Source organism: Canis lupus, chromosome 12 (genome assembly GCF_048164855.1).
Source record: "Canis lupus baileyi chromosome 12, mCanLup2.hap1, whole genome shotgun sequence".
In the NCBI taxonomy this organism is placed as follows: Eukaryota; Metazoa; Chordata; class Mammalia; order Carnivora; family Canidae; genus Canis; species Canis lupus.
This window is the reverse complement of record NC_132849.1, coordinates 45,268,507-45,293,329: the sequence shown is the minus strand read 5'-3', so window position 1 is coordinate 45,293,329 and position 24,823 is coordinate 45,268,507. Positions and strand designations below refer to the sequence as shown.

General features: G+C 40.0%; 1 protein-coding gene and 1 long non-coding RNA gene across 9 annotated transcripts in view; one reads left to right on the top strand and one right to left on the bottom strand.

Moving 5' to 3' along the window:
• Positions 1-24,823, top strand: part of LOC140601621 (uncharacterized) — a 71,643-nt gene that overhangs the window by 3,266 nt on the left and 43,554 nt on the right. For 2 of the 5 annotated variants that reach the window (XR_012004621.1, XR_012004616.1), the window contains exons 1-2: positions 15,700-15,810; positions 21,539-21,662. The exons of 2 other annotated variants lie outside the window; for them this stretch is intronic. This is a non-coding gene — a long non-coding RNA (uncharacterized lncRNA). Of the gene's footprint in view, positions 1-15,699; positions 15,811-21,538; positions 21,663-24,823 lie in introns of those variants that run through there. One more of the 5 variants, XR_012004620.1, reaches the window with a different exon arrangement.
• ASXL2 (ASXL transcriptional regulator 2) overlaps positions 13,025-24,823 on the bottom strand; it is a 335,805-nt gene continuing 324,006 nt past the window's right edge. For all 4 annotated transcript variants that reach the window (XM_072770814.1, XM_072770813.1, XM_072770812.1 and 1 more), the window contains one exon: positions 13,025-24,024. In XM_072770814.1, coding sequence (XP_072626915.1) covers positions 21,544-24,024 — 2,481 coding nt within the window. In that variant the 3' untranslated portion in view covers positions 13,025-21,543. The remainder of the gene's footprint in view (positions 24,025-24,823) is intronic.

Here is a 24,823-nt window from a genome sequence, read left to right as displayed (position 1 = left end):
CATGGTGTGAACCCTTTGAACTCTGTATTTGATGTCCCATAGGCTGAATAAGCTATGTACCTTTTCTAAGAAGTGAGATTTGATTTTAAAATGTGCCAACATGTGATCTGAAACCTGCCATCCGTTCCTTCCAGTGCAGTACTTTATTTGGCACTTGTCGCAGATGTGCTGTTACAGATTCTTTGATAAAACAGTTTACCTGAGCCCACTTGCAAATGTTGTGCCTCTCTAACATCAAGTCATCCATGACAGCCAGTAACAAATTGATGAGAATTATTTCATAATTCTTGTAATACTTGTGGGCTAACAGAATTTTGTGGTCTATTAAGCATCATGCCTCACTTTAAAGATTTTGTTACTGGCTGATGGCGAGTGTTTTATGGCACTTCCTTACTATAAACAAGAACTTAGTAAAAGCTTCCTGAGACAATATTTCATTGCTTAAACTTGCCCCTGACATACTAGCGTTCAGTAATGAAACTCAACCCCAAAACTTACTGGTACAAGCACATATCCTGACCAAAGTATCTTTGTCCTCTTAAATTCCTCTTAAATTTTTCTAACTTTGGTTTTGTTTTGTTGTTGTTGTTTTTAAGATTTTATTTATTTATGAGAGACACAGAGAGAGAGAGGCAGAGACACAGGCAGAGGGAGAAGCAGGCTCCATGCAGGGAGCCCGACGTGGGACTTGAACCCAGGTCTCCAGGATCAGGCCCTTGACTGAAGGCGGCGCTAAACCGCTGAGCCACCGGGCTGCCCCTAACTTTGGTTTTGAATCCAATGCTTAGGGATCCAGGGAGGGTTTCTTCTGCTTTCCTTACAGCATGATATTTCATTAACCCCCCACATGCCTGGCACATGTGCTCAGTAAGTATTTGCTAGAAGGAAGAACAGGGAGGGCTTTGCTAAATGGGTTATCAATATACCATGCGACTGCCCGTCAGGCTGTGCTGTCCACTGAGGGATGATCCTTGTTCTCTGTCTCTGGCCCAGACATCTCCAGGACTGATGGATCTCTTCCCTAGGTTAGCTTCCTTCCAGTTCTAAATGCAGTCATTGTGCCGGAGAGAGAAACACTTCCTCGGCAGCCCAGACATTCCTCAGTCCACGGGCATGTCTACTCTGTTAACATTTGTCTCCAGGCCGATCCCATGGAAGTCCAGGCTAGTGAGAGGAATGGAAATGATGAGGCCTGAAAATTCTTTACTCTTTGTTCTTCTGATGGGTGACAAGATAATTAGTCCAAATGAGATGCAGCCCCTCGCAGACTATATTTAGTCTAATTGCAGAGCTTCTTTCCCCTGGAGGAGCCTGGGATTCCTCCCCAATAGATGGTAGTGCCAGAAAAAGGAATAAAAGCAAGCAGGCCAGCCATAGCCACAACAGGGCATGCTCTCCCCTTCTCAGAAGGGAGCCAGTGGTGTGCTTGGGTCCAGGATTCAGGAAATGGGGTGCCACTCCCAACTCTGCTACTGACTAACTGTGTGATTGAGGACACTTCTTCCCCTCGAAGCCTCAGATTTTTACATGTTAAACAAGCATGATAATCTCTACCAAGCAGGAGAGGATAAGAATGAAATGTAACACATTTTGTAAAGCACTTTATAAATTGTAGACGTGTGATACAAATGTAGGCATGTTGCCATAAATAACAGAAGTGCCGGGATATCCCCTTCACCAAGGGCCAGTGGCCACCAAACGTCGACGTGTGAGGCTCTGGCCGACTTGTGAAGTAAGTGTGTGATCATCTCTCCCTTCCTCCTCTCTAGAACCATGGTGTCCCAATCCTCAAGATCATGGTTAGTGCTCAATAAATATTTGATTGCTAATATTACTATTTGCAATTAAAGTATTAAACTAGAGAAATATTGTCTCAGCAAACAGAAGAGCTGTGTATTTAATCGTCTAAATACACATCTTGCAAATACACTGAGGAGAGGTGAGCATTCTTTTTCATTTCCAAGTACACTTTAGGCAGTACATAGCATTGATATGCCTTTGTTTATCCTTCCAGCTGTTCATTTTTTAATTTAATACTTTTAATATAATTTGACATCAAATTAAATATAATTTGAAATTAGAGGGTTTAATAAACTCTTCCCTCTTTCTGGCTGTGCTTCAAAAAACATTCTTCCCCTTTGTTCCATTTCCCCAATTCTGGAAAGTAAAAGAAAATAATTTAAAAATTGCAAATGAAGAGTTCTATTTGATTCAATGTATATTTGCATACGCAGGACTGAGAAAAACACTTGAAATCTATGGGTTTTTTCTCTACCTCACACCTCTTGTTCCAATCTACACATGGCCTTGCCACTCAATACCCTGGATCTTGGTGTTTTGAACTTTTTACTTTTTCTTCAACCTAATTAACACCTGCAATCCATAATTATTGGGTAATAATGTACTTTCCCTTCCTGGTAGCTCATCCTCTCCCGCCCCCCACCCACCCCACCATCCTTTCCCTCAGACTGAAGTTTACTGCCTGAGGGAAGAGAAAGAGGAACGCTGGCTAAAACAAAGAAGTTGTGGCTCAGCTTTGTGCTTTGAATTAGACTTTTTAAAAGTTCACAGTGAGACAATAGTCTTAAAAGTCAGGGTTTTTTTTTTTTTTTGAGAAATAAAGAGATATTTCTCAGCAATTCTAAAGCTGTGTTTCTACAATGTCTTTTAGAGGACTGACCACAGAACAAGCCATAGACAGTAGGAAGCATAGATTCTTGCCACACGTGGAGGAGAAAGCCCTTCCACTAGAGTGGGAATGAGCTGGGAATGAGAAAGAGAAAGGCAGGGTTTATTTTGTATTATTTTTAAAAAATATTTTTCAGAGAGACAGAGAGCGAGCGAGCGAGTATGAGCAGCAGGGGCAGAGGGAGAGGGAGAGAGAATCTCAAGCGGACTGCACTGAGCACGGAGCCCCAACTGGGGCTCGATCCCACAACCATGAGATCATGACCTGAGCCAGAGGCCCCACCAACCGCACCATCCAGGCACCCCGAAAGGCAGGATTTATTTATTATTATTATTTTTAAATATTTTATTTATTTATTTATTCATGATAGACAGAGAGAGAGAGAGACGCAGAGACACAGGCAGAGGGAGAAGCAGGCTCCATGCGGGGAACCCGATGCGGGACTCGATCCCAGGACTCCAGGATCATGCCTTGGGATGAAGGCAGGCGCTTAAACCGCTGAGCCACCCGAGGTTCCCGAAAGGCAGGATTTAAATGCAAATCTCGGGCAGCCCGGGTGGCTCAGCAGTTTGGTACCAACTTCGGTCCAGGGAGTGATCCTGGAGATCCAGAATCGAGTCCTGCGTTGGGCTCTGTGTGGAGCCTGCTTCTCCCTCTGCCTGTGTCTCTGCCTCTCTCTCTGTCTCTATGAATAAATAAATAAATAAAATCTTAAAAAATAAATAAATGCAAATCTCTTGCATCACCTGAGTGTCAAAACTGCAATAGCTAAATACTAGGTAAGTATGGATAATGTTAAGAATATCAAGGTCAGGGTGAATGGGTGATGGGCACTGAGGGGGGCACTTGACGGGATGAGCACTGGGTGTTATTCTGTATGTTGGCAAATTGAACACCAATAAAAAATAAATTTATAAATAAAAAGAATATCAAGGCTGGTGTCTAATTTCCCACTGTGAGGATACTGATCATGTCTCTAGGACAAACTTCTCTAGATTGGTAATGTAGCAATAGCTGAGGGAGGTGTCTAAGGTAGGTGGGCCTGGTGTCAGCCTCCTAATGTATCAACCATACATAGTTGACCTTTGAGGGGGATTTGAAGGGGTTAGGAGTGCTGACTGCCCCTGCCCATCCAAAACCCACATACAATTTTTTTACTCCCCTAAAAGTTCATAGCCCACTGTTGACAAAAAGCCTTACCAATATCATAGTCAATTAACACATATTTTGCATACTATATATGTTATTTAGTATGATACTGTATTCTTATAATAAAGTAAGCTAAAGGAAAAAATGGTATGAAAATCACAAGGAACAGAAAATCTTTATTTAAGATTATAGTACTATAAAAAATCAGCATATAAATGTACTCTCATAGTTCTAACCTGTGTTGTTCATGAGTCACCTGTAACGGAGAGTGTTATGGAACAGGGTTCTCAAACTTTTTGATCTCTGGAAGGCAGAACAAGAACAAGTGAGCCTGTTTCTGTAGGGTGTGGTTTTTAAATTTTTTCGTTTTGAGATCCCTTGATATTCTTACAAATTATTATTATTTTTTAAAGATTATTTTTATTTATTTATTTTTTTAAAGATTTTTAAGGGATCCCTGGGTGGCGCAGCGGTTTGGCGCCTGCCTTTGGCCCAGGGCGTGATCCTCGAGACCCGGGATCGAATCCCACATCGGGCTCCTGGTGCATGGAGCCTGCTTCTCCCTCTGCCTATGTCTCTGCCTCTCTCTATATATATGACTATCATAAGTAAATAAAATTAAAAAAAAAAGAAAGAAAATTTAAGATTTTTAAATGACTTGAGCAGAAATCAAGAGTCAGACGCTTAACAAATTGAGCCACCCAGGCTCCCCTTAATATAAATATTTTTATTAAAAAATTACTATTTTTCCAAAAAATTTTAAATATACACACAATGGCATTGTGTGTATATATATCACTTTATACATCAAACTTAATAGAAAGCAGATTCTTTCTGCTTTAAATTTGATCCTGCATTAAATTTGTTATGAAAAATTACTGTGGTTGAAGTATGTGAAGAAATCCAGCCTTATGCAAGATTAGTTGGAAAAGAGAAGTTTCTGAATAGAATTTGGATAACCTGGATATCCTTCTTCGATATGACACAAAAATTCAGCAAGTGGTAGTTTTGTAAAGATTAGTTGCAATGTGGAATCTAAAACCACATTACTGGGGTGCCTGGCTGGCTCAGTTGGTAGAGCATGTGACTCTTAATCTTGGGGTCATGAGTTTGAGCCCATGTTGAGTGTAGAGATTACTTAAATAAAGTCACATTATCAGTAAACTTTTTATTCTCCATTACAATAAAATTTTTTTATCTATTTTGCACCTTGTCTTTATTTAAGATTTTGTTTATTTGAGAGACAGCACATGCATGCGAGTGGAGGGAGGGGCAGAAAGAGAGAGGGAGAGACAGTCTTTTTTTTTTTTAATTTTTATTTATTTATGATAGTCACACAGAGAGAGAGAGAGAGGCAGAGACATAGGCAGAGGGAGAAGCAGGCTCCATGCACCGGGAGCCCGACGTGGGATTCGATCCCGGGTCTCCAGGATCGCACCCTGGGCCAAAGGCAGGCGCTAAACCGCTGCGCCACCCAGGGATCCCCAGGGGGAGACAGTCTTAAGCAGACTCCCTGCTGAGCATGGAGCCTGACGGCGGCCTTGATCTCAAGACTGGGGGATCATGACCTCAGATAAAATTGAGAGTTAAGTACTTAACTGATCGAGTCATCTAGGTGCCCCTGACCTACTTTGCACTTCTTCTTTTTAATATGTTATTTATTTATTCATGAGAGGCAGAGGCACAGGCAGAGGGAGAAGCAGGCTCCCTGAGGGGAGCCCATGCAGGATTACATCCCAGAACCCTGGGATCACGCCCTGCGCCAAAGGCGGACTCTAAACCACTGAGCCACTGAGATGTCCCTATTTTGCACTTTTTTTTTTTCTATTTTGCACTTTGAATGGATCTTTACCATTCATGTTTTTGTAACATCATTTTATCATTTGGAACATATTGGTTCTCTGAGTTATGTAGATATTCTAAATGTTGATATATACCATTATATAGTAATATAGTATCTATTTACATCTATCTAACTTAGTATTTTTTATTTTTCAGAAGTCTTTAAGTGTTGGGAAGCTATCAAGCTCATGGTGGCAGATAAACGTTTTCCAAAATTCTTTCGCTCGAAAGCTCAAATTTTATCATTGCCAACAAATACTATCAATTATTTTTTAAAAAATCTTATCTCCACACCCAACGTGGGGCTCGAGCTCACAATCCCAAGAACCAGAGTTGCATGCTCTACCAACTGAGCCTGTCAGGCATCCCAATACTATTAATTATTTAAGTAAGCTGTACACCCAGTATATGGCTTTAAGTCAGGACCCCAAGGTCAAAAGTTGCATGCTTCACTGACTGAGCCAGCCAGGCACCCCAATACTACCAGTTATTTTTCTTTTAAAATTTTTTTTTTAAATTTTAAGTACTTTTGAAGATTTAATTATTTATTTATTTTAGGGGGAGGGGCAGAAGGAGAGTCTTAAGCAGTCTGTGCAGAGCCAGACTCAGAAATTGATCTCACAAACTAAGCTGAAACCAAGAGTCAGATTCTTAACTAACTGTACCACCCAGGTGCCCCACTATCAATTATTTTTCTTAAGTGACAGGCTGACTTTGTTCATTTTCAAAAAAATTCCCAAATCTGAATAACCATAGTTTGTCAGTCATACTCCTAAATGGTTTTTCTTCCTTTCTTTTTTGTCCTTTGATGATCCTCATTGATTTCTTTTTTTAAAAACACATTTTATTTATTTATTTTAGAGAGAGAGAGAGAGAGAAAGAGCAGGGCGAGGGGCAGAGGGAGAAGGAGAGAATCTCAAGCAGACTTCCTGCTGAGCACAGAACCCAACTTAGGGCTTCACAACCCTGAGATCATGACCTGAGCTGAAATCAAGCATCAGACACTCTACTGAATGAGCCACTCAGGCGCCCCTTCACCCATTTCTTAAACATGAAACAACTAGTGAGATCAGCTCATCACCCAAATAACTACACTAATGCATTTTCTCAAAATAACTACTGTACTTCAGTGTGTTGGAGTGTTTTATGTGTAAACTTCCCATTTTGTCACACGTACTAAAAATGTCAGGTACTCAGGTATCAAGACTTACAATGAATCATAGGCTTAAATGTAAAACACACACACATATATATATATAACTGACAATGACATAGGAGAAAATCTAGGTAACTTTGGGTCTGACAATGGCTTTTTAGATACAACACCAAAGACACAATCCAGGAAAGAAATAATTGGTTAGCTAGACTTCATTAAAATTAAAAACTTCAAAAGACACTGCCTGACTTACACTGAGCCACCTGTGAGATGGTTTCCGACCTGGTGGCCTTAAGGGCAGAGGTACTGGGGCACCTGGATGGCTCAGTGGTTGAGAGTCTAGCTTCAGCTCAGGTCATGATTCTGAGGTTCTGGGATCGAGTTCCACATCAAGCTCCCTGCAGAGAGCCTGCTTCTCCTTCTGCCTATGTCTCTGTGTCTCTCTCTGTGTCTCTCATGAATAAATAAAACCTTTAAAAATAGATTAATTAATTTTTAAAAACAAGATACTACTACATAATTAGAGTGGTTAAAATCCAAAAACACTAAAAACACTGAATGCTGGCAAGGATGCAAAACAACAGGTATTCTCATTCATTGCTGATGGAACTGCAAAAGAGCACAGCCACTGTGGAAGACACTTTGACAGTTTTTACAAAACTAAACATACTATTACCATACAATCCAGGAGTCATCCTTCTTGCTGTTTACCAAACAAGCAAGAAAACTTATGTCCACACAAAAACCTGCTGATGTTTATAGCAGTTTTTTTTTATAGCAGTTTTATTCACAAAACTTGGGGGCAAAGCAAGATGGTCTTCAGTAGGTGAGTGAACAAAATAAATTGTGATATATCCAGACAATGGAATATTATTTAGAACTATAAAGAAAGGAGCTATGAAGCCATGAAAATACATGAAGAAACTTAAATGCATATAACTGAAAGAAGCCAATCTGAAAAGTTTACATAGTATATGTTTCCAACTACAGGGCATTCTGGAAAAGGCAAAACAATAGAGACAATAAAAAGATCAGTGGTTGATGGGAGAGAGGGATAAATGGAACACAGTGGATTTTTACAGCACTGAAGTCATTCTGTATGATACTGTAATGATAGATACATGTCCTTACACATTTGTCAAAACTCATAGAAGTTACAACACTAATGTAAACTCTGGACTTTGGGTGATAATAATGTGTCAATGTAGATTCACTGATTTAAAAAAATATACCACTCTGGTATAGGATGTTATTAATAATGAGAGGAATGCGGGGGGCAGAGGGTATACGTTAACTCTCTTTCCTTTCCCTTCAGTTTTGCTGTGAACCTAAAATTGCTCTTGAAAGTCTATTAAAAAATATATGAGGGGTGCCTGGGTGGCTCAGTTGGTTAAGTGTCTGCCTTTGGCTCAGGACATGATCTCAGGGTCCTGGGATGGAGCCCCGCATTGGGCTCCCTGCTCAGTGGGGAGCCAGCTTCTCCCTCTGCCCCTCCCCCTGCCCCTGCTGGTGTGGTCTCTCTCTCCCTAAATAAATAAATACATAAATAAAATCCTTAAAAAGGGGGGGCACCTGGATGGCTCAGTCAGTTAAGGATCCAACTTTTGATTTTCATTTTGGCTCAGGTCATGATCTCCAAATCAGGAAACTGAGCCCCATATGGAGCTCTATGCTCATAGGGGAGTCTGCTTCCCTTCTCCTTCTGCCTCTACCTATCTGCCCCCCACCGCTTTGTGTGTGTGTGTGTGTGTGTGTGTGTGTGTGTGTCTTTCTCTCTGAAATAAATCTTTAAAAAATAATTAGTCTCAATACAGTTAGAATGATTCAGGTCACACAAAGTATGTTCTTTGAGTATAATGGAATTAAAATAGAAATCTTTTTTTTTAAAATAGAAATCTATAAGAGAAGATATCTGAAGTATTCAAATATTTGGAAACCAGATAACACATCTCTCAATTACACATGAGTTGAAGAAGAAATCAAAATCAAAATTAGAAAGTAGTTTGAACCGAAGAGAAATGAAACAACATATCAGAATTGTGGGGATGTTACTATAGCAGCACTTAGGGGGAAATTCATAGCATTGAACATTTACATTAGAAAATTATTAATAATAAAAAATAAAAAGAAAAAAAGAAAATTATTAATAAAGTTCTCAAATTATTGACAACAGCCTCCATATTAAGACATTAGACAAAGAATAACATATTAAACATAAAATAAGCAAAATAAATGAAACACAGTAAGAGTGGAAATCAATGGGGGTGCCTGGATGGCTCAGTCAGTAGAGCATGCAACTCTTTATCTTGGGGACATGTGAAGCCCCACATTGGGCATAGAGCTTACTTTAAAAGAAAGTGGTGGGGGGAGGCGCGCCTGGGTGTCTCAGTGGTTGAGCATCTGCCTTTGGCTCAGGGTGTGATCCCGGGGTCCTGGGATGGAGTCCCACATCAGGCTACCCACAGGGAGCCCGCTTCTCCCTCTGCCTACGTCTCTGCCTCTTCTGTCTCTCATGAATAAATAAATAAAATCTTTAAAAAACAGTAAAAGACACAGAGAGGGAATGGAAATCAATGAAATTAGAAAACAATAACAAAAACAATAGAGAAAACCAATGAATCCAAAGCTGGATTAATATTCTGAAATCAATCAATGAAATTCATCATGTTAACAAACTGAAAAAGAACCCCATATCAAGTCAATAGATGTAGAAAAAGCATTTGACAAAATTTGACATCCATTCCTGATTTAAAAAACAAAAACAAATACACTCCTAGCAGGTGATAGAAGGGAACTTCCTCAGCCTAATGAAGGGCAACTAGGAGAAACCTTTAGCTAACATCATACTTGATATGAAATAGTAAATGCTTTCCTTGTAAGATCAGGAACAAGGATGGCTACTCTCACCACTTGTATTCAACATTGTACTACAGGTTCTAACCAGTGCAGATGAGAAAAAGAAGTTATCTAGAATAAAACATTGTCTTTGCAGCTAACAGTGTTCTCTATATAGAAAATCCAACAGAATATATGTACAAAGAAGCCACTAAATCTAGTAAGCGAGGTTAGCAATTGATTTTTATTTTTTTTTTAAGATTTTATTTATTTATTCATGAGAGACAGGCAGGCAGACACAGGCAGAGGGAGAAGCAGGCTCCTTGCAGGGAGCCCGACGTGGGACTCAGTCCTGGGTGTCCAGGATCACGCCCTGGGCTGAAGGCGGCGCTAAACTGCTGAGCCACCCAGGCTGCCCTAGCAATTGATTTTATCAAAGCCTGTATAAGAATGTAAAGTGAATGTTTATATCCACCAATTAATGCTCAGAAATTTGAGTGTTGACCTTTAAAACTGAAATTTAAAAAATTTTTCATAGGATCATTTAAAATTTTTTACTTTTAATTTTTAGAGATTTTACTTTTTTATTTGACAGAGAAAGCACAGAGGGGGTGGGAGAGGGAGAAGCAGGCTCCCTGTTGAGCAGGGAGCCCGATGCGGGGCTCAATCCCAGATGCTTAAGCAAGATGCTTAACTAACTGAGTGACTCAGGCACCCCTAAAAAACTTTAAAAGTAAAAAAAATTGAAATGTAGGATTAAATCAGACAAAAGATGTGAAAGCTCTATTCACTGGTACCAATAAGACATTGCTAAGAGAAATTAAATATTATGTAAATAAATGGAAATATGGATTAATGACAAAATACTAAGATCTCAATTTCTTTCAAATTGTTGTATACCTTAAACACAATCCCAGTTAAACTTGTTTTTACAGAAATTGACAACTGGTTCTGTAATTCATGGAAATCAAAGGGCAAATAGCCTAATAGAATTTGAAGGTAAAAAACAAAGTTGGAGAACTAACATTACCCGATTTTAAAACATTTATAAAGCTACAGTAATTAAGACAATGTGGTACTAGTGCAAAGATATACAAGCATATCAGTGGAACAGAAATCTGAAAATAGATTCACACATATATGGACAATTGATTTCCAACAGAGGTATGAAAGTCATTCAGTATGTCTTTTAATGTGAGAACAATTGGATATCACATCTTTAAGATTTTATTTATTTATTCATGAGAGACAGAGAGAGAGAGGCAGAGACACAGTCAGAGGGAGAAGTAGGCACCATGCAAGGAACCCAACGTAGGACTCGATCCCAGGACTGGAATCACACCCTGAGCTAAAGGCAGATGTTCAACCGCTGAGCCACCCAGGCGTCCCAGATATCACATCTTTATTTTTTTAAATATTTTATTTATTTATTCATGAGAGGCACAGAGGGGGGGTGGGGCAGAGACACAGGCAGAGGGAGAAGCAGGCTCCATGCAGGGAGCCCGACATGGGAATCGATCCAGGGTCTCCAGGGTCTCACACCCTGGGCTGAAAGCGGTGCTAAACCACTGGGCCTGCCCAGAAACAGACTTTTTTTTTTTTTTTTAAGATTTTATTTATTTATCCATGACAGAGAGAGAGAGAGGCAGAGACACAGGCAGAGGAAGAAGCAAGGCTCTGTGCAGGGAGCCCGATGTGGGACTCGATCCCGGGTCTCCAGGATCACACCCCGGGCTGATGGGGGCACTAAACTGCTGAGCCACCAGGGCTGCCCAATATAACATCTTTAAATAATTTATTAAGTTTAATAAACACAACTCCCAATCTTCTCTACTCCAAATCACTGTCAACCATCATTCTAATTTCTCCATGAATTTGACTTCTGTATGTTCATTATATAAGTGGAATCGTATATTTATTCCTTTTTGTGTCTGGCTTATTTCACTTAGCACAGTGCCTACAAGGTTCATCCATGTTGTGGCATGTGTCAGAATGACATTCTTTTTTAAGGCTGAATATTCCAAGTATATCACATTTTGTTTACCCATTCATTGATGAATATTAGGTTGTTTTACTTTTCAGCTATTATAAATAACATTGCTATGAACACTGATATGCAAATATCTGTTCAAGTCCCTGTTTTCATTTCTTTGGGGTATATAGCCAGAAGTGAAATTGCTGGATCATACAGTACTTCTGTTTTGAGGAATGGTCAAACTGTTTTCCACAGCAATAAAGTCATTTCACATTTCTACTAGCAATGCACACTAAATTCTCTACATCCTTGCCAACACTTAGTTTGTGTGTGTGTGTATGAACTCTACTCCCAACATGGGGCTTGAACTCATGACCCTGAGATCAAGAGTCTCATGCTCTACTGAGCTAGCCAGGTGCCCCTTGTTTTAATAGCTATCCTTATGGGTATGGAGTTGTCTCATTGTGATTTTGTTTGCATTTTCCTGGTAGTTAGTGATCTTGAGCATCTTTTCATGTGCTTATTTGGCCATCTGTGTGTATCTTCTCTACAGAAATGCCTACTCCAGTCCTTTACTCATTTTTTAATTGGTTGTTCTTTTGCTGTTGAGCTGTAGGAGTTCCTTACATATTCTGAATATTGATTTCTTGTTGACATAGGATTTGCAAATATTTTCTCCCATACTGAGGGCTGTGTTTTCACTCTGAATAATGTCCTCTGATGTACAAGACTTTAGTTTCAGAATTTTAACATTTTGTTTTTAATGAAATCCAATTTATCTTTTCTTTTGTTGCCTGTGCTTTTGACAAATCCCAGAAATCACTGCCAAGTCAAATTATGAAATTTTCCTCATTTTCTTCTAAGTGTTTTATATTTTTAGCTTTCAATGTTTAGGTCTTAGATCAATATTAATTTTTGTATACGGCATAGGGTAAGGGTCTGATTTCATTCTCTTGCATGTGGATATGCAAGTTTTGCAACATTTATCGAAAAGACTGCCCCCCTTTTCTCATTGACTGGCCTTGGCACTCTTGTCCAAAAAATCACTTGATCAATACATGTGAAGGTTTACTTCTGGGCTCTCTGTTTTACCTCATTGGTCTGTATGTCTATCTTCATGCCATTACCACACTGCTTTAATTTCTGTGGCTTTTGGGTATAGGTTTCTTTTTTATTTTTGAAATGTACAACACATCCTTTATGGCTCGTGATCCATTCTTTAATCCCCAAGTGTTGCCTAGAGACTGGCACTTTTTGTAGTACCCAAATTTAGCCAAGGACCCAGGGATAATTGTGCAATCGGGTGCAAGAAAAGGAGCAACAGGTGGGTCATTCAACATGACGTCTGATTTCTTTGGAAAAGAGAAGGCACAGTCGCTAGAGTAAAACTGTACGCCTTTATTCAACTTAAATGAGTCATTAAGATAAAATACAATTTGCCCATGTGCAGAAACATTGTACATTCAATTCTGAGGAAGGTAGTTTTATACAACCAATAAAAGGAACGGTCTAAAAGTGAGAGGAATAAAGACGATAGTGAGAGGGGAGCTAAAAGGCAGAATTTTATCTGTCAAAGTGCTAAGGCCTATGTGCACAAAGATTAAGTGAACAAGACCAACATAAGGTCATTTCTTCCATTCTGATTTCTCTTGGTGCTGGTGAAAAAGTTTTAAGGTGTGATGCAATGAGTCACAGGATTAAGACGGGTTTTAAAAAAAAATAGGTCATAGCACTTATGGCTGAGAAAGGTTTATTTCCAGAGTTTCATTAGTCATGTACTCGAGATCTTTTATGGATTCTATGAATTTCACGAATTCAGTAAGAGCCTGCCCTTCAATCAGTAGTCTATTATCAAGGAACAAACGGTTAGGTCCTTCCCAGCCCAGAATCCATCTCCTTATGCAACAACAGAGGAGAAACCAAATCTGAGACTCTGGAAAAGTTTCATTACTTTAAAGTTTGTGTTAAGTGATTACATATACGTTCAGCTGGGGTTACCACCCAGGTCTTCAAATTGCTATTGCCCAAAAACCTAAAATGAGAATTGCTAACCTCGGGCCAAAGTCCAACTCCATCATTTCCAAGCTCTAGGTATCTGGAAACATCAGATATTGGTTTTTGGAAAGAAAGTAATAAAGTAAAAGTTTTTGTACCACCCTTTCCATAGAAAGGGAACAGGCTGTGTGTAAAATAATAGTTCTAAGTTATCTTCAAGTATTTTGATAACATTTAATGCACTGCTTTCTTATTGGGCTAATTTAAATTTTAAATATTTAGAAAGAGAACCCACGATTAAAGTTAATAAAATTGTTGACTCAAGTTGGCAAAATAGTGTTTATGAGCAACATCGGCATTATTTAACAGACACAGGTGCACAACACTAAATCCTGAGCAGCAGCAAAAGCTGCCACCGGATAACTCAATAGAAAACCATCACCTTGCCCATAAAATGTCTCAAATCAAATTTCACATTCTAATCATGGCAATTTAACATTATGTGAACTCAAAACCTTAAAAAAAAAAAAAAACTCCATAAAAGGGTAAGTTAAGAATAATTCAGTTTACTTAAACCCATTTTAAATCCAATCTTGGGTTTACCTTTTTTCTCCCCCAGGCATTCTGTGGGTTTTGCAGTCAAGATGGAAATCAGTGGGCTTTTTTTATTTCCCTTTAGCCTCCTTTTGAGTTTGAAGAACCAGGAATAGAGTTGGAAGTTATTCTTCAGGAGAACACACTATCTTGTCACAGCCCATTTCTATGGCCTGATCATCTCTGGCTCTCCCTTCCAGGCTCAATCCCTCCTTCCTGTCTTTCTTAGGGAAGTCTTTCTTATAGAGATAGTCTTTACTGATTAAGAGTGAAAGCTCCACGGAGGTATAGAGATTCCTCAGTTTATACATCTCTGTAAAAGAAACTCGGTTTTCTAAGGTCACCAAGTATTAGGAAAATACAGGATACCCACCCTCCTACTTCCTGGGCAAAGTTGGGACATTTCATGGTGGAATACACCAAATACCTCTTTTAAAGGTGAATATGGATATTTTGGCATGCAGAATTTGAGTTGCAAATCCAACAATCCAAGTTAATGATAAATGATAAGGAAAATTCAAGAATAAGCACTCACAAAATACAATGATTTATCTTAAAAAAATTTTTTTTTAACCAGAAAATCTTAAAGTAAAAATTGGGAATTTAGGCCATTAAAAAGGACTAAGGTACTGCTGAAGTTTCTTGTAGTTAAAAATTCTGTGACTTCATAATGGGGGATGGGGGAGCCAATTCTACTGTACTAGAATAAAAACTTTAGAACACCAGTTTTATCCATTATGGAGAAAAAACAGGGATGCAACATCTCTTCCTTCTCACCAGACTACAAAATGAAAATCAAGGTTTAGTTTTAATTCCCTTTAGCTTCCTTTCGGTTTGAACATTAGGGAAAGGCAGGCTACATTATTTACCTAAGAGTTATTGGAAAGGGTTAGTTAAGATTATAGCATCTTTCTGGGTGCACTGACCAGAATTAATTGAACGGGATTCTCTCTTCAACTAAGATGTTACTAAGAAATTTAAGTTTCTATTAAGAATTCTACATCTTCTTCACTTCCATGTTATTTTACCTAGGGGCAATGCCTTTCCTTTCGCTCTTCATGTTTTGCCATGGTTTCAAACAGTGCCTCAAACACGTCCCTTCCATAACTCATTTATATTTAAATTTCCATCGTGTCTTGGGAAATATGTGGTATCTATTACTCCTTGAGCCCTGAACTAGACATGTGCTGTATGGCTACTGATATGTTAGGAAGACCTTTTGCAATCTACCTGGTTGCTTTTGTTTACCCTTATAAAACCTGAACCTCATCACAGTGCCTAGCACATAGTAGGTGCTCCGAGAAATATGTGAATCAATGAATAACATGATTTGTACACAAAACCAGCTAGACACATTATGCAAAATCTTATTTCTTAAGACCGTTTGGTCAAGTAGTGTCAAAAGCATTGAACACAGGTTTCTAGACTGTGATGTAAATAAAGAATGGACAATTGGAGATTCAAGTTGAAGTCGTGTTCTAGTATATTGCTCTTTCTCATTCAACTGCACATCAACTACACATTTAGGCTCCTATGTCATTAACCTGAACATGAAGAAATTTTACTTCCGGTGAGGTAGGAGGCCCATTTAAATAATTATAAATATGTATTAGAAACGGTGTGTGTGTGTGTGTCTGTCTGTAAATGGCCATAATGGACTGGTTCACATACATTTAAATATTTCACTTTCACTTCTATTATATATGGTAATTATAAGAATGCAGATGTTCCCTGAGACATATGAAAATTTCCTTTAGAAAAAGCATATTTTAAGCAAAGATTTAGAATGCTGTTCTCTTGGAGTGGTAAATGATCTTCAATGTCTTTGGGCAACCCCAATATTTGAAATTTCAATTTTTGAAAGATAACAAGGCAATCTTTTAAAAAAAGCATTCTATAAATCCTTATTAATTTCCAAAATATGCTACTTTTATCAGTGAAATAATCACAGCTGAGGAATTAAGGGGAGAACTAGGAAACTAGAAGAGTCAGTTTCATGGGTCACTAAGATACATTCGTGGAGTTCTGACCTTATTTTTTATTTCATCAATAAATCTATAAATTATTCATTTTTAAAGAATAGACTAGATATCTATTTCCAAAGACTATCTAGGTATCATTTTGCTCCTTCAATCATATCCTAAAACCAAGTATTTGCAACCACAAAATTCTCTTGAACAGCAGGATTCCAGGCTATCTGTAGGTATGGGATATAGACTGGCAGTTAAGCTCTCCTAATATCTGGCTGAGTCCTCATTTGCATAAATGCCCTTCCTGACACAGGGGAGATCAAAATCCAAGCTCTCCTAGCTCTTCTAGCTCTCCAGATCAATTAGGAAGGACCTAAAACTGGTTTTGAAACTCCCTCACCAGATCAATCAGGAAGGATACAGAACCAGTTAGGAAACTTACTTCTCAGAGAAGAACTGGTAAAGAGAAAACAAGTTTTTGATTATCTTCATGGGATTATTTCTTCACATACTCCTATCGCTTAGAAGGTTGTGGCAGTGAATGTTTGCTAATGAATTATTAACCACAGTTGAGAAAGAAAAACCTATTTTTACCCCTGAGATATTTTCTTACCATTCTTTGTTTTAGAAGCAAACAGTGGGCACATTAAAAAAAAAAAAAAGGAATGCACCATGTTTTTGTGTTTGTCTGTTTTTCAACGTTCCCAGTAACATCCCATGGTTAAGAGACAGAACAGTTCAAGGGTGAAAGCAGAGACAGACAGATTAGGCAAGTTTAATATTTTTACTAGAGTTCTGAAAGAAATATGCTACCCTGATTTATCACCAAATTTCTCATTTTACCCTTCTATACAATCTGTTGTAATCTTCCAATGGTAATAATATAAGGCAACAGCTGAGGGCCCTTACCCACACCGCTCTCAGATGGATGTCAGACCTCAAGATTCACCAAAAAGTCCAAGGTTTTTATTTTCACTTTAATTATCTTTTACTTAATAATAAAATGAAAAATAAGAATATATGAATACATACAATCTATATACATATATTTATTGCAAATACTTAAAATTCTTATGTAAAATGATTTTTCTATATTTGTGAAAAAATATGACTTTTTAAATGGTGTTGACACCAACTTCTCTGTACATACCCTCAATTCCAATGTTAACAATTCCTTTAAAAAGGCAAAAAGACACAAAAGTTTAGCATTTACCAAACCAGTCTGTACAAACCTTATAAGCCAGAAGGAAAAAAAATAGCTTGTGGTAAATAAGTTGATATTCTTTTAAAATAAAAAATAAACTTCAAAACTATTCCCCTTATTGCATTTTCTGGAAATAATCTGAGTGTCTTTAGAGTAACTTCCTTTGTAACAATTTGTGCCTTAACAGTGAGGTCCTACGTTAAACATACCATATATGAGAAATTCAAAGTCTTCCACTGTCACTTTTTACATAGATATTAAAATATATATTACTTAAAATATATTACTGGAAAGCTATTTTTAAAATTGATCTTTAATAGTTGTATCAAATGTAAAGCATTAAAAAAAATAAAGTAACCAAGAATCTATGAAGCTCTCACTTCAACTTTAGGAAATGTTTTACCTACTGTTCCCTTTCAATAGGTATGTAGGTATTGAAACATGGGAGGAAAGATCCCTGCCTATCATCATGTTTCTCAGAGTCTCTTTGGACTATTCTATAAATTGAGCTGAAAACTACCGTCGGCCAAGTTTTTTACTTAGCAAGTTGTGGTAATGCAACAGGGACTTTTCCCTCTTTGCTGTGAAGTGAAACCTCTAGGTCAAAGAGAAAAACCCTGGCACTACTCACTGATAGTGAGTTCTAGAAATAAATAGTGGTGTAATGACCAGAGAAGACTCCATCGTTATAACAAATCATTTCACCCAAGAGCTCTGTAAGGGCTCTAAGGTGGAGAAAGGCAATAATAAGCAATTAGGATGGTAACTGTCAAGTCAGCAATATGTATGAATTTACACCTTCACCAGGAAGGCAATGAGGTCTTCCTTTGGCTATTTATCTAAATCTGAGATAATTCCTAAAACACCTACATCTGGGTGCCTTCCCAGCCCACGCAAGTATGCTTCCCCTACTCCTAACAAAAATGTCCCATTTGCCAGATCTTACTTAGAAATGTTACATGGGTTACCACAGATAGTTTCAGTATCTTGAGCACAGGGGTTAAGGAAGAGTAGGGCGATCAACTCCAGGTCATTTGGCTTTATCTTCTGCTTAATAGGATGGAGAATTTTAATCAAAATTTTTTCTTAAGATTCAGGGAGCCTTCTCTACTAGACAACTCAGAACATTCATTAAGTAAGACTGAGATGACATATTTATTGTTAATGCTATCTCCCCAAGGTGACCTACAATGGAAGGTACCTGAAGGCTCGAGAGACATCCCTTGGAGGCATAAATATCAGGCACAATGCCTGACTAGTCACTGGAAATAGTGCAACTAAATATCATTAAAAAAAAAAAAAAAAAAGCTTAGCATTTATTAGCAACCTTTTAGATTGAACTGAAAGGTAAAGCAACTCTGAAAACCTAAGATAAAAACTGCTTTCATGGTTCTGGAGTACCATGCTCTCAATAATATAAAGATTTTCCTTGTTCCTACTGCTTCATTTTCAAAAGGCCAGACTGGAATGTGTTTGGATTGTTGCTGTTGTTTTTCTGTTCAGCTCTTAAAATGAATGACTTTCTATCTGAAAACACTGTTTTGAAGCAAACTAACGGACTGTATTCAATTTACTACCAACCTGAGAGAACCTATTCTCTCGTTTTGTCAAGATTGAGGCAGTGTACCTAGTTGACCAATTCTGTTTTAGGGACATTCATAAATGCCAATATTTTATTAGCTGAGTATTGCTTGTTAAGAGAATCTGGGGAATAATAATGCTTAGGGACCTATCTGTAAGAGCCTGGTCAAGATGAAGAGGCACAATACGGTCTGCTCTCCAAGTGGACTTAAAAATCCCTGATAACCATTCTACCTTTCCTGGTTTACCTGTTCAACCTCAGATTAGGGGAACCATGGAGGAGAGACTCTTCTAGGACAGGAAAGGTGCAAAGAAGAAAATTCACTTTGATCAAGCCAAATTGGTAACTAATGTTTTAGTTTTAGCACAGGGTCAGTTCCAAACTACTCAGGCACTTCAGCATGCAGACCAGCCCTGGGTCCTGGCCCTGATGCAGAGAGTGAAGCTGAGCATGGAGAGTTTTAACCAGCAATAGGTCCTTCCAGCCCCTGCCCTTGGACTACCCAGAGTACTCGAAGTTTGGGGAACTGAACCATGTTTGTTTCCTCCTGGATCCTGGCTTGAGAATATTCCTTATCCCTGGATCCATGCGGCCTTCGTTATGTTTTAGCTATGTGTGTGCAGGAAGGAAAAGGAAAGTTAGAACATCCTATTGTCTTGGCTGAAACTAGAACACAGATATTAATCCTATATTTGCCTTAAGCCACAAAAAATAACAGAAGCCAAAACTGAAAAACAGTGAAGCAGTAAGTTTCTTATGGGATTCAAAAGTATTAAAAGTGTGTATAATGTGGAGGAGGGTGGGGAAAAATGGGTAACAGAATAGGGAAGAGCAAAGAGTAATTACTGTCTACTTTCTCCTAATCTGGAATGTGACTTAATAAGTTTACACTGTTCTGCATATGGTAAATATCACATCCTGAATACTAAGTACAACTACAGGTGTACTAGGTTGCGGTAATATTTTTACTTTACACACTTGAAATTAGGAAACTTAAGATCAATATGCAAATGATGCACATTGACAATACCCAATTCTTTAATACCAAATTCTGGTAAATTGTAGATTTATTTTAATGTCCTTTAACCATGACCTAAGTATATGTACTCAAAAACTCTTCAGTCACTAGAGACAAGATTTAAAAAACAACAACAAAGGAAACAAAAGAGAGTCAGCAAAAATAAGCAACAAAACTTTGGAAATAATTAATCTTCCTTTCTAGATGTTCCCTTAGCCATTTACTTAAGTCCCTTTACATTAGAAATTTCTAGTGCATAGACAGCAATCATCCAAAACAGAGGACATATTTTCTAAAACAGGAGAAGCGTCTAACTTTTACTGTGTGTGTGCATGTGTGCACGCACACATCGTGTTCAAAGTAATATTTAATAAGATTACTCTATACTCCTCAGATGCCTGGGGAGGTCAAAATAGGCTTAACAGAACAGGCAAGTGTGGCAAAAAGGATCTTTTCCTCCTGCACAACAGCGGACTACAGAACATTAGGGAACACAGTTGGGCAAGAAGAAGAAAAGAGAGGCTACCTTGTTTCTAGTGTTAAAATCATTTTCCAAAGTTCTTCATGTTCAGTTTATTAGTTTCTGCACTTTTTATTCCCTTGCCCAACAAAACACATAGTTCAAATCATCCGTTACTAACATTTTTTTGTTACTGCCATACTAGTATTTCACACCTGTTTGTAAGCTCCCATGACTGCCGAGGTGCCCGGTGTTACTGCTGGAACTGTGGCCCCACAGAGGCTATGCTAACAGCAGGGGCCCAGGGCAGCACACCCCTCTTGGGCCACACTCACCATCTCAGGGCAGGGCAGGGGGTCTGGAGGGCAGGTGTCCACAAACCGCAAGCAGAGAGCTTGGGGGTGGTACTGGTTTGTGGAAGCCAAGAACCAGGTCATGAGCTTTCAGAGTCTGAATTTACCACCTGTGAAATGAATACCTTATCAACAATTTGAACTTAAGAAGGTTCTGTCTAAGGTAAAGGGACTGAGTAAACCCTGAATCTAAATCCCGCAAAAGCTGAATAATCTACGTAAAGCCTGCGGTCAGACTGCCATGACATAATCAGCTTGAACGGTCATTTCTCCGGACCGTTCCTTCCCTCCTTCCTTTTCCTAGTCTCTTAAGAAAGGAGAGAAAAAGAGAGACAGCTTCCTTTTAACCATGCATGGCATTAAACTTTTCTCAGAGTCATGGTGAAGTGAAACATAAATCTGAATTCAAAGTAATACATTATTACCTAAACACTTGGGAAAACAATGTTAAAACAAAATGTGACATATTTACATGATTTTTTAAGTGCAAACTTGTCACAAATTCACAAAGTCTTGCTTGACCTAGACTTACTATACAAGGTGCTCTTCCTCTAAAATGTAAGATCTGTACTCTGTATTCCTGATTAAGTAACATTTGTCTCTTAAGACAACTGAAACCTACTTATTTATTTCTGTGATTCCCAAAAAGGACGCAAAAAACCTTATCTCATCAACCCTTCCCTCCCTGCCTCCTTTACGATGTGTTCTCTCTCTAGCTGCATTACCGAACGACAAGGCAGGAAACGCAGAGTTTGGAGGGGCCAATGCAATCATCGTGGCAGAATGCTCCACACCCCTTGCACATGATCATGGCTTTCAAGCGGCAGTAACATTTCGAAGGTGTGTCCTCTATGCTGTTCTCTTCAGGAAAGGCCTGAACGGGAATGGTCTGGCCGTGGCTGCTGGGATTCATAGCCTGGCTAGCGGGGATAGTAGTGACAGTCACCGAAAAGGACATGACGTCACCTACGTTGCTAGACACCTGGCTGCCATCAGGCATCCCTGGGACAGCAGAATTGTGGTCCATGTCAGACGAGGTGGAGACATTGATCATGCCTCTGTAGCTCGGCCCGATCTGGGTGGGGCTTCCATACAGCTTGGGGGTCTGCAGGGGTGGAAGCAGGAGCGGCTGATGGGTGGGACTGTCTGCAGTCAGAGGGAGACTGGTAGAATGGAAAAGCTCAGGGCTGGTTCGCATCGTCTTCCCTCTCACTGCATGAGCCATCTGTTTCTGTGCCACCTGAAGGAAATCTCTGGCTAGGGTCTTCTCATCCAATATTTGGCCTCTACTGAACAGGTAATTCTCCTTGCTTAAAGTGGTTTGCTCATGCGCTGGTGTCTCCGCCTTCACATTCTTTTTTGCTAAACAATCATTGGTGGACAGAGTTTCTCTACTGTGGGGTCCCGAATTTGCTTCACACTTGCCAGAGCCCTGAGTAGCCTGGGGTTCCTCCTTCACCATGACAGATTCTTGCTCATCACCAGTACTTTCCTCATCAGTATCTTCTTCTTTGCCGCTACTACTATCACCTGTTGCATTTTTACAGTCAGTATATCCCATTTTCAAGGCCTCCGTTGGGCTATTTAGACACAAACGGTCTTCAAGGTTTACGGAATGGGTCCTCCTAAAGCTCTCTGAACCCCGGCCATAGGTGGAAATGTTCAGTAAGTAGTGACCTGCCATTGCAGGTTTCGATGTCCTTCTGCCAGCAAAACCCAGCATGAACCTCTGGCTTGTGGAGATATCTTCTAACTGGAAACCTGAGTGAGTGAAGTTGAACTGGGAGGGCTGCACAAATGAGAGAACGTTCTGCCTCCGAACCCTCTGTATGAGAGTCTGAAGGATCTGATCCTGGGTGGCCTTGCCGAGCCCCTCCTGGTACTGGTGTGTGTCAATGCCTGAGTCCCTCAGTTCCTTACCTGAAAAGAGCTGAAGGGGCCTGGGAACCTGGGGGAGCTGCTTACTGTGCAAGGCTTTACCCAGCTGCTGCAGAGCCGGGTGGGGCTGCCTCTCACTACCTTCCTCTCTGCTGCTGTTTTCTGCCACCTGGGTGCCTGGGAGCGCTCCTACCCCCGGCTCCTCTTTTGTAGTCAGTGGAACAGTTTTCATTTCAACTTTGGTGAGAGGTTTAGGCAGAATTTGCTCCATGGGAACATCTTTGCCCTGAAGCAGCTGAGTGACCAAAGGATTATTTGCAGGGATACTGGAGCTTGACCTTGAAATGGGTCCATTCATATTTGAAGGAGTTCCTGGAGTTTTAAGGCTAGAAGCTACTGGCAAAGTGCTCGAGGATGTAGCTAATCCCGTAGGTACTACAGTTACACTAACCTGGGGTACAGGAAGCTTTTCTAAAGTGGCTGTTGTTAATAAAGATGTTAAAGGAGAGGGAGTCATATCCGTCGAAGTACTAGTAGCTGTCTCCGCTGAGGCTGAAAGATCTGGTATATTCTTACTAGAACCTGCTCGAGACTCAACCGTGCCATCAGCTGCAAAACAAACAGGTGAGGCACCGGAGATTAGGGCAGAATCTGCTGGAGTAGAAGGCGCTTTCTCCTGTCTGCAGTTACTGGGGCCTTGTGGGTGGGTCAGAGAGGCCACTGTGACTGTTGCCCTGGTGGGATTCAGTTGTTCATTATTCAGTTTCCCTACAGCTGGTGGGGGTGCATTAGTGTGGGCTGCTGATGGGACACCTGTGCGTGCTCCACCGACGGCAGAGGTTGGAGGCACTGAGGAGGTTTGCTGTAGTTGTGCTCCAGAGACACTAGGAGGCTGTGCCTGGTCTGGGGTCTTGGCCTCAGACTGGGGCTGAGTCTCTGGACCACAGGGTAAAAGCTCTCTCGTACCTCCCCTGCTTCCAGTTCCTGCCAATTCCAGTGTGGGGCCCTTTCCAGGTGCGTCACCTCTGTCTGAGTCTGGACATCCCCCTCTAGCAGTTTTCCTGTCACCACCCTCTCCTGGACCTTGTCCACCCCCTGGGCCAGGTCCTGGAATGGTCCCTCCAACGGAGGTGGCTGCGGCGGCGGCAGCGGCGGCGGCGGCTGCTGCTGCCCTCTGTGCTTTGACCAGCTGGGCTTTTGCTTTGATGTCTGCAAGAGTTCTGGCTCCTGTTCTGTTAGGACTAGTGATGGAGACTGGAAAACGAGCCCTGGGAGAGACCTGCGATGTAGGAAAAGGCATGGGGGAGATCCTGGAGACCGGGATCTGAAAGAAGGAGGGAGAAAAAAAAACCCCAGAGTTTAGTTTTCATTTACAGGAATACTGGAACTTCACGAACACCTGAATTTCTGCAGTAAACACTGCACACCAGGGACAAAGATGGGAAGTCCACAGCCGAGTGATCAAACCGAGGAGACAGCAACTTGACTTCATCTATAGGGTCCTTCCACGTTCTCTACTGGTACCAAAACCTCTCCTCCCCTGACATCTTTTCCACCCCATGCTTCTTTTCTCAAAACAACTCCCTCCTAAGGGCATTACTACTCACAACTGCTTATTACCTAAGATACACACCTTGCTATGGTATTTGCACTTTCGAATGTGTGTGTGAGAGAGACGAAGCATACCACTATCTTTTTCTTCATAGCTCTCCATTCAAGGTCCAAGGAAAACTCTTGCTCTCTTCTGCTCTACACACATACACGCATGCACATTTCAGCATACAGGCTGAATCATCTCAATGACACAGGCTTCTAGATAGCACTGGAAGGCACACAGTGATCCATGGATATACCCTACTCTGTCCATCCATGTGAGTGAGTATGTACATAACGTATACCACAGTTATTCTCATCCCTGGCTGCCTTTATACTTACTCGAGGAGCTGTTTAAAAATATATATGTTCTGAGTCCTATCCCAAATTTACAAATTAGAACCCTAGGGAAAAAAAATGCTTTTCTGAAACACTTGCTGGGAGATCCTGATATATCACCAGGTTTGAAACCACTGACTTTTGTATCATAAAATATTGTATCTGAAAGGAATCTCACTCCTGTTTGAAAC